The sequence below is a fragment of the Mandrillus leucophaeus genome, unplaced genomic scaffold (genome assembly GCF_000951045.1).
Source record: "Mandrillus leucophaeus isolate KB7577 unplaced genomic scaffold, Mleu.le_1.0 Scaffold182, whole genome shotgun sequence".
Lineage (NCBI taxonomy): Eukaryota > Metazoa > Chordata > Mammalia > Primates > Cercopithecidae > Mandrillus > Mandrillus leucophaeus.
Genome location: NW_012101832.1, coordinates 2,382,259 through 2,391,872, shown reverse-complemented (window position 1 = coordinate 2,391,872; position 9,614 = coordinate 2,382,259). Strand labels below are relative to the sequence as shown.

Here is a 9,614-nt window from a genome sequence, read left to right as displayed (position 1 = left end):
TCCTTGGGATCTTAGACACGGTATCAGAATCTTAAACTAACAGTCCAGAAAATCCTCAGTCTTCTTCTATGAGATATTTCCACCATTCATGGTGTACCCCGCATAGATGTTTGTTCCTGTACTCCTATGATACTCTTCAGTATTGGGGGAACACAGCACTGTTGGACCTCTAGGAGAGACTACAGGTTTCCAAGTCATTACCTACGTTTAAATGCTGCTCCCCTCAGACAAGTACGTAATTCTTTAAGGGTTTATTTAAGGGATTCTTTACGATTACTCTTAAGATGCAGATTAATAACTACCTCTCTGGGTTGTTGATAACATTATCAATAAAGTATGTAAAACACCTCAAACAGTAGTGATCTATCTTCTGAAACAGTGATCTATTTTAAAGTGATTATCAGGAGTCTGACAGAGGTATAAAAAGTTTTTATTATCAGCATTGTACAGTATTCATAGATTTTATGAAGCATTCTCCAAAATATATCCTCCAAGGAGAAGTCTGGTTTATAGAATACCATATGCCTGGGAAAGAAAGACCCAAATCTCTAGTTTTGTTTTGTTTTTTGAGACGGAATGTCGCTCTACACCCACGCTGGACTGCAGTGGTGTGATCTCAGCTTACTGCAACCTTCGCCTCCCAGGTTCAAGCAATTCTCCTGCCTCAGTCTCCCAAGTAGCTGGGACTACAGGCACGCAGTACCACACCCAGCTAATTTTTGTATTTTCTTTAGTAGAGACAGGGTTTCACCATATTGGTCAGGCTGGTCTTGAACTCCTGACCTCAGGTGATTTCACCCACCTCAGCCTCCCAAAGTGCTGGGATTACAGGCATGAGCCAGTGCTCCTGGCCCCAATCTCCAGTTTTTACTACCCTTCTTTTCTCTCTTCTTCTTCCCTTTCTACATTAAGAAGCCCCTTCCTTAAATCCTAAGGTCCTTTTGTAGGCAATCTTCGCAACTGATGAGTTTAATGCTGTTTTTTACTCTATATAAAGTTGTTAACCTTTGCTGAGACTTCTGTTTCTTCATAGAGTCTTCCTTTTTTTTTCCCCCATCCAGATGGCTCTTTTTATTAATTGGCTTATAATAGGAGCAGGTCAGTTTGCCGGAGATAGGAAAATGTTGAAAAACACAGCAAATAAGACACAAGCTAAATAAGCAGCGATTGCTATCCAAAACCTTGGATCTTTCAGCAGTGCTTTATCAAAGCAGCTAAACACCGTGTAGCCGATGGACATTCCAGCAAATCCACCTGCAACGTGAGCTGCAAAAGACACCTTGGGAGAAAAGGAGAAAATGGAAATAAGTAAAGACAATGCTAATTGTGTATTTCAGTTGCATCTCTCTTATTCAAACACAAATACCATCACAGTCAAACAAGAGTCTTAAAAGTCTAGAGAACTAGGGGTAAGACAAAAGAGACACAAAACTCCATGTGCACAGAGAGAAGGAGATACTCTGAAACATACAAAGCTAAGAAATGTCATTTTCACCCATTCTTAGAGTACAAAAGACAAGAGAAATTGTTTCTCGTTCTTGATCATCATTGCATTTAAAATAATTCTATATGATGCCAACTAAGAGAATGGTTGAGTTGCCATGAGGGATCTCTATAGCAGCATAATCTGATTGCACATACATGGGGTGTCACATTTAAAACACAAGTAATAACGTACACAACAAATACCCAAACAGAAACTACCAAATTCAAAGATAAATCCCAGCAAAACTGGAAATTTTTGTCAATTTTCTGTATTGTCAGTTTATAGAACTCAAATTTTCATTGCTGTTTTCCAATCTGCTTTTTCGTTTTGTTTTGTTTTTTGAAATGGGGTCTCAACTCTGTCACCCAGGCTGGAGTGCAGTGGCATGATCACAGCTCACTGCAGACTCAACCTCTGAGACTCAAGCAATCCTCCCATCTCAGCTTCCCAAGTAGCTGGGACTACAGGCACATGCCACCATGCCTGGCTAAACCAATCTGCTTTTTATTCTATGTGGACAGGAAAATCCATTCTCTCCTGTTTACTGGGTTTTTTTGTTGTTGTTGTTCTGTTTTGTTGAGATGGAGTCTCACTCTGTCGCCCAGGCTGGAATGCAGTGACGCGATCTCGGTTCACTGCAACCTCCGCCTCCCGGATTCAAGCGATTCTCCTACCTCAGCCTCCCGAGTAGCTGAGATTACAGGTGCCTGCCACCAAGCCCGGATAGTTTTTGTATTTGTAGTAGAGACAGGGTTTCACCATATTGGCCAGGCTGGCCTCGAACTCCTGACCTTGTGATCCACCAGTCTCAGCCTCCCAAAGTGCTGGAATTACAGGCGTGAGCCACCGCGCCCAGCCATTCTCTCCTGTTTTGGAATAGCTACCAATATGGCAGGTGCAGTGAAGTAAAGCCAGTGATTAGGGCTATGAGAGAGTTAAGTAGGAAGGACAATTCAAAAGTCTGATTTCCTTAAAAATGTTCTTAACTTCCAAATGGAAATTTGGCTGCCCTAAATCACAGCGTTGTAACCTCTATTTGATAACCCTTTTTGACAGTAAACAAATTTCCATTTTATAAAAGAAAGAAACTGAACTCACCGGAGACCCATCTTCAGGAACAAAGAACCTTCTGTAGAGAGCAAATCCCATGTCTAACACAACTAGAAGGAAAAACACCCTGATAAAGGCTCAGAATCTCCACAATAGTACACCAAATGTTTTTGGTTCCCCTCTAATAATAATAATACTAGCTATCATTTATTGAGACTTAACTCTGTGACAGGTGCTTTTCTACGAGATTTTTTAACTCATTAATCTTCATCACAACCCTATGAAGTAGGAACTATCATTATCCCATTTTACAGATTTATTCATCCAACAAGCATTCATTGTCCTCTATGTGTCAGGCATCATTCTAGCTGGTAGATGGGCAGCAGTGGGCAGATCTAACAGACCTGCCTCATGTAACTGACAAACTGTTGGCGGGTGTGGCGGGGAGTGATTGGCAGGGAGGCAAACAAATAAGTAAAACATACAGTATGTCAAATAGTGCTAAGAGCTATGGAGAAAATACAAAGAGAGGAACAAGAACTAGGAATACCAGATGTCAAGTGTGATTTCCAATAGGGGTATCAAGGAGGATCTCTCTGAGAATATGACGCTGGACAGAGGTAAGGGTCCAAGTCATGCTGCTATTTGACACAAGAATGTTTCAGAGAGAGGGAAGACCAAGTACAAAGTCCCTAAGCAGGAATATGCCTGGTGTGTTTGAAAAATACCAAAGCAGTTGAGCTGGCTGGATCAGTGGTTTTCAAAGTGGTTTTTACCAAGACCAGCAGTATCAGCTTCACCTGGAAACTTACTAGAAATGAAAACTCTTAAACCCACCCCAGACCTACTGAACCAGAAACCTTGAGGGTGGGACTTAGCTTTCTGTTTTGTTTTTAGAAGGTAAGTTGTACACTCCTTAGCAGATTCCAACTTCCATGGCTGTGTTTTCCAACTACCAACTGTGGTCAAGTTATTGTTTCCAACAATTTTGTTTTAACGAGACCTCCAGGTGATTCTGGACTAGAGTTAGGGATAAGGTTGTGGGTGATGACATCAAACAGGTAGCAGGGGACAGATTATGTAGGGTCTATATGGGCCATTGTAAAGACTCTTAACTTTTACTGAGTGATAGGAAGTCTTTGAAAGCTCTTGAGCACAGGAGTGGCATGGTACATTTTGTTTGTTTGTTTGTGACAGAGTCTCAACTCTGTTGCCCAGGCTGGAGTGCAGTAGTAAAATCTTGGCTCACTGCAACCTCCACCTCCCAGGTTCAAGCAATTTTCATGCCTCAGCCTCCTGATTAGCTGGGATTATAGACATGTGCCACCACACCTGGCTAATCTTTGTATATGTAGTAGAGACGGGGTTTCACCATGTTGGTCAGGTTGGTCTTGAGCTCTTGAACTCCTGACCTCAGCTGCTCCACCTGCCTGAGCCCCACAAAGTGCTGGGATTACAGGCGCCTGCCACCATGCCCAGTTAATTTTTGTATTTTTAGTAGAGACAAGGTTTCACCGTGTTGACCAGGGTGGTCTCCAACTCTTGAACTTCTGACCTCAGGTGATCCACCCACCTCGGCCTCCCAAAGTGCCGGGATTACAGGCTTAAGTGACTACACTGGTGGTTTTACAAAGATTATTCTAGCTGCCATATAGGAAGCAGACTATAAGGCAGCAAGAACAGGAACTGGAAGACCAGCTGGAAAAATACTATTGTAGCAATCAAAGTGAAGAAGGATGGTGGCATTTTATACATAAAGAAACCAAGACACCAAGGCTCCACTCTCAGTCATCATGGTAATTGCCTGTAATTACCATCGGGAGTTCTGAAGGTGTCAGGCCATGAAAGCAAATGATTCCATATTCTCCAATAAAACTGTGAGAGCCAGAAGTTAGGCAGTCTTCCAGTAAGTCAGATCTGTGCTGCAAAAGGAGCTTCCGATTTCTTGGCCTAGAAGAACTCTGCCCTATATGTGTAGTGCTAGGAAACATCTCTTGCAGCTATTGCATTCCACACCCACCCCCTAATTCCCTGTGCTCTACTTAGTGAGCCACTGTGTCCTAGGAGATGAAAAGACCTAGTCCTTGCCTTTGGGAAAATAGCATCAGAACATGTGTTCTGACTAGATTCCCTTTCAATACTGTATTGATTGATGTTGAAGTCACTGGACAGAAATTGAGGTCGAGGAAGTATTCAATATTCATTTAATTGTAAATGACTATTACAAAGTGCTAGATTAATGAGGCTGTATCATATTGTCTTTTTGTTTTGTTTTGTTTTGTTTTGAGACACAGTCTCACTGTCACCCAGGCTGGAGTGCAGTGGTGCATTCTCAGCTCACTGCAACCTCCGCCTCCTGAGTTTAAGTGATCCTCCTGCCTCAGCCTCTGGAGCAGCTGGAACTACAGGCCATGTCACCACGCCTGGCTAATTTTTGTATTTTTAGTAGAGACAGGGTTTCACCATGAGACCAGGATGGTCTCAATCTCCTGACCTCATGATCCACCCACCTCAGCTTCCCAAAGTGCTGGGATTATAGGAATGAGCTACTGTGCCTAGCCCATATTTTCAATCATCATTTGCATTTCCTGGTCCACATAATAACATGCCCATGGGTCTAGGAAAGTATTTTTAAAAACACTGCCACATAACTGGAAACAGTTACTTTGGTTTAGTCTTCTAGGATAGGAGACCTCCTCTCAGAAAGTGTTTGTAACCATTAGTATGTCAATTTCTCCAACCAGTTTCTCTCCATCTTGCCCCTTCCTATATCTGAGTCTGGCTCTTTCCTCTTTCTGCTTCCTAGGGGACTTTTCTTCTGGGTTGTTGCTGCCTCTAAACTGAGACATGTCTTCCAACCTGAAAATAAGCCCTTACTCCAAGAAGCCAAACCATTGTCCTCATTAAAAATTTGACATTTACTTTAAAAGAGTTGCCTTCATATGAAGTCTGCTGCCCAGACTAGAGTACAGGCCAGGCGCGGTGGCTCAAGCCTATAATCCCAGCGCTTTGGGAGGCCAAGACGGGCAGATCACAAGGTCAGGAGATCGAGACCATCCTGGCTAACACGGTGAAACCCCGTCTCTACTAAAAAATACAAAAAACTAGCCGGGCGAGGTGGCGGGGGCCTGTAGTTCCAGCTACTCGGGAGGCTGAGGCAGGAGAATGGCATGAACCCGGGAGGCGGAGCTTGCAGTGAGCTGAGATCCGGCCACTGCACTCCAGCCTGGGCGACAAAACAAACAAACAAACAGACTAGAGTACAGTGGCATGATCACGGCTCACTGCAGCCTCGACCTCCCAGGCTCAGGCGAATTCTCCCACCTCAGCCTCCTGAGAAGCTGGAACCACAGGCCCACACCGCAACACCCGACCAATTTTTTTGTAGAGACAGTTTCCCTATGTTGCACAGACTGGTCTTGAACATAGTGCTTGATGAAGGAATGTTTTTTGGCCAACTGCCATTCACAATTAAGAATATTTATAACTTGGCTGGGCACGGTGACTCACAGCTATAATCCCATAACTTTGGGAGGCTGAGGCGAGTAGATCACCTGAGGTCAGGAGTTCGAGACCAGCCTGACCAATATGGTGAAACCCCATCTCTAGTAAAAATACAAAAATAAGCCGGGCGTGGTGGCATGCACCTGTAGACAGAAGAGGCTGAGACAGGAGAATTGCTTGAACCGGGAGGCGGAGGTTGCAGTGAGCCAAGATCACGCCACTACACTCCAGCCTGGGCAACAGAGCGAGACTCCGTCTCAAAAAAAAAAAAGAATATTTACAACTTAAAACAAAATTGTATACATTTCCAAAGAAACATGTTTCAAATACAAATGCATTTATATTTTATTAATCTGGTATATGTTGTAACTCTTCCCATTTTCAATAGTAGGTAAACCAGGCCAAAGAACTTTTGGAAATGAAGCAGACTGACTGAAGACCCCGTATCTTGAGTGACAACCTTTCTGTGCCCAAACAATGTGTCCTCTGATTCTGGGTGTGACCCTGAACAACTGAGGAGGCAGCTCAGCTCCTGCAGCGGCTCTGCTGTCTCCCAGATACTCACTCTCCCTTCTCTTAGGTTTTGAATTTGTTATGAAGAAAAAAATTAAGAATAGTATAAACTACAAACAAGTGATTTATTTTATCTCAGAGTGAAATATTAATGTTCTTACAATTAAATCATCAATAAACTAAAGAGTCCCTTCCCACAGACATAGTTGCCTCTGTTCCTGTAATGGGGATAATTGAACCCTTGATAGAAATTGCAAAATCCTGTTTTCTTACTATGTGGACAGCCAACATCTTAGGCTTTATCAGGTGTAACCTCTGCCTTGGCTTTCAGGTCTGACCCCAGGGTCTGTCATTCTTCCACAGCCCTCCAGGTAGAGAAAACTTCAACTGGAGCAGGTCCGTCAACACCAGTTACCACCCCCACCTTTGATCTTGTTTTCTTCCATGCTCTATGGCCTGCTGTCATCTGGAATCTACCTTTACTCTCAGAGTCAGCTGCACTTCCATTGCCTCTCCAGACAGCATTCTTCCTAACCTCCTTTAGCATGTGATTCTAGAATTCTTGGAGATGTCAAAAGCCACATTAGTCACCCTCTTGGTCTGGGCTTCTTGAACAGTTGCCCGCCACCCCCGCCCGGCCCAGCTCTCTATCATTAATCCTCAACTATCAGCTATCACTCAATACTTATATTCTGGATCAGGTTTTTTTTTTTAATCTGAAAATTTAGAAATTGAGGAAGAAAAGAGATTATATCAGTGGTTTCCAAGTTTTCCCTTTGCAGACAAAATCACATACAGCTTCCAATATATGAAAAAGTCCAGTATATAAAACATAAGTGAAGCTATTGTGGTTCAAGTAGAGGGGGTGCCTAGGTCTCTATTCTCTTGGCTTCCCCCACTCCATAAAGATACAAAAAGCAAAAATACATCATGTAGGCATGTCTAAGAACCACCCACGAGAGCCTGTAAAACTCCTTTGTTTAATTCTTTCTGCTTAGTGCTGTGAAGTGGACAATTTTTTTCTAACTGTAGGTTTGCAGTTATTCTCCATGTTAGTGTTTGGGAAATGTGGAAAGGCCTTCTGAAGGCTAAACCAATAACATTGTGAAAATATTGTGTGAGTTGATTATGCAAAATAGGTCATTCTTGTCAAACCCAACTAAATCAGAGTTGAGGGGCTAGGGGACAAAAGCACTCAGAGCACACGGCACTGCTCCAACAATTGAATTCTGCACAAGCCCAGCTGCTGAAACTACCTGCTCTAACCATAAGACTAGTTTTACCTAATAGCTGCTGAAACAAATTGAGTCTAAGAATCAGGTCTAAACAACACAAGTCTAAGACTAGTTCTCCCCGCTATCATCACTCACCAACCAACTCCCAAAGGCTGCTGGAGTGCCAATGAGCTTTCTTTCAATATAATATGTAAAATTTATCTTTCTAATAAACCCTCCAGCCTTTTCTTTTGTACTTCTGACATACCATAGACCTCCCAGGTCTGTGTGCATGCCCCAAATTGCAATTCTGTGATTCCCAAATAAAATGTTTAGAGATTTGTCTCTATATTTTAGTTTCACTTCGACAGTATGAAGTGTTCACAAAACACACTTACTTATCAGGATGATGACCAGCAGTCTGAAAATTCCAAAGGCAGGAATCATTTCTCGAAAATTCTTGCAAAGAGATAAATAATAATTATATAAGCTATCTATGGACAAATGAAACCTCAACTCTATTCCCTCTTCATCTGCTCTTCATTTGAAATAATCTTCCAGTGTCAAATACTTGCAAATCAAAGCATGAGTGTCACGGCCAAGTTTTTAAATGTATTTAGGAAGTACAATGCACTTTGGGGAATAAAATGACAAGATATTTAATTTAATGATATAAATGACACAATTTTGCTAGCCAGAAATAATCTCAATAAAAGTAATATAAAATCAACACTTGTCAATAAATAAATAGATAAATAAATGCTGTTAAACTAAGATTGATGAAATATTCCTAAGATTTTTCATTAATATTCATTTGATATTTCTTCATCCTCTTTCCCAGTAGTATTTAGCAAAGACTTAACTGAGATTTGAGTATTACCTTAATTTTTTGAGGTAATTTCAAAAACATTGAAAATATTCATCAAAAATTATTGCAGGGATTTTTGTGGGGGGGCTCTTGCAGCGGGGGGGTTCTGTGAGGGGAGGTAGAAGACAGGGAGGGTCTCACTCTGTCACCCAGGTTGGAGTGCAGCAGTGCAATCTATAGCTCACTGCAGCCTCAAACTCCTAGACTCAAGCCTTCCTCCTGTCTGACTCCTGAGTAGCTGGGACTACAGGTGCACGGCAGCACACCTGGCTCACTGTGGGATTTCAGCTTTGGGTCCCTTGCATGTCACTGGCGAACTGCTGAGTGAGACATTTCTAATATAATTTATTGAATTACTTGTCCCTTCCCTTTCAAATTAGTAACTCTCTTCCCAAGGAGTAAAGATGCTGAAATAGGCACGTTTATTCTAAATCAATTATTTTCAAACTCTTGTGACCACGAACTACAGTAAGAAGTACTTTACCTAACAACCCAGTACACACATAAATCAAACAATAACACTGACTTTTTTTTTCTTGGGCTTAACTTTTGGCCACAATTCCTTAAAGTGAGTCTACAACCACTAATGGGTTGCAATCTAAAGTTCAAAAAACCACTTTACTTAGTGATTTCTATATTTGGAACAGTTTTATAATTGCTTTACACTTTTCTACGTATAATTTTTTTTTTAATTTTTTTTTGAGATGGAATCTCACTCTGTCGTCCAGGCTGCAGTGCAGTGGCACAATCTTGGCTCACTGCAACCTCCACTTCCCAGGTTCAAGCAATTCTCCTGCCTCAGCCTCCAGAGTAGCTGGGACTACAGGCGCGTGCCAGCACACCCAGCTAATTTTTGTATTTTTAGTAGAGATGGGGTTTCACCATGTTGACCAGGATGGTCTCGATCTCTTGACCTTGTGATCCGCCCACCTCAGCCTCCCAAAGTGCTGGGATTACAGGCATGAGCCACCATGCCCGG

General features: G+C 42.2%; 1 protein-coding gene across 3 annotated transcripts in view; it reads right to left on the bottom strand.

Annotated features, from left to right (window-relative positions):
- Positions 1 to 415: 415 nt before the first annotated feature.
- Positions 416 to 9,614, bottom strand: part of RHBDL2 (rhomboid, veinlet-like 2 (Drosophila)) — a 57,897-nt gene continuing 48,698 nt past the window's right edge. For 2 of the 3 annotated variants that reach the window (XM_011977686.1, XM_011977684.1), the window contains exons 6-8: positions 8,166 to 8,226; positions 2,585 to 2,646; positions 416 to 1,279 (exon numbers count right to left, since the gene is read on the bottom strand). In XM_011977686.1, coding sequence (XP_011833076.1) covers positions 1,100 to 1,279; positions 2,585 to 2,646; positions 8,166 to 8,226 — 303 coding nt within the window. In that variant the 3' untranslated portion in view covers positions 416 to 1,099. The remainder of the gene's footprint in view (positions 1,280 to 2,584; positions 2,647 to 8,165; positions 8,227 to 9,614) is intronic. The other variant, XM_011977685.1, reaches the window with a different exon arrangement.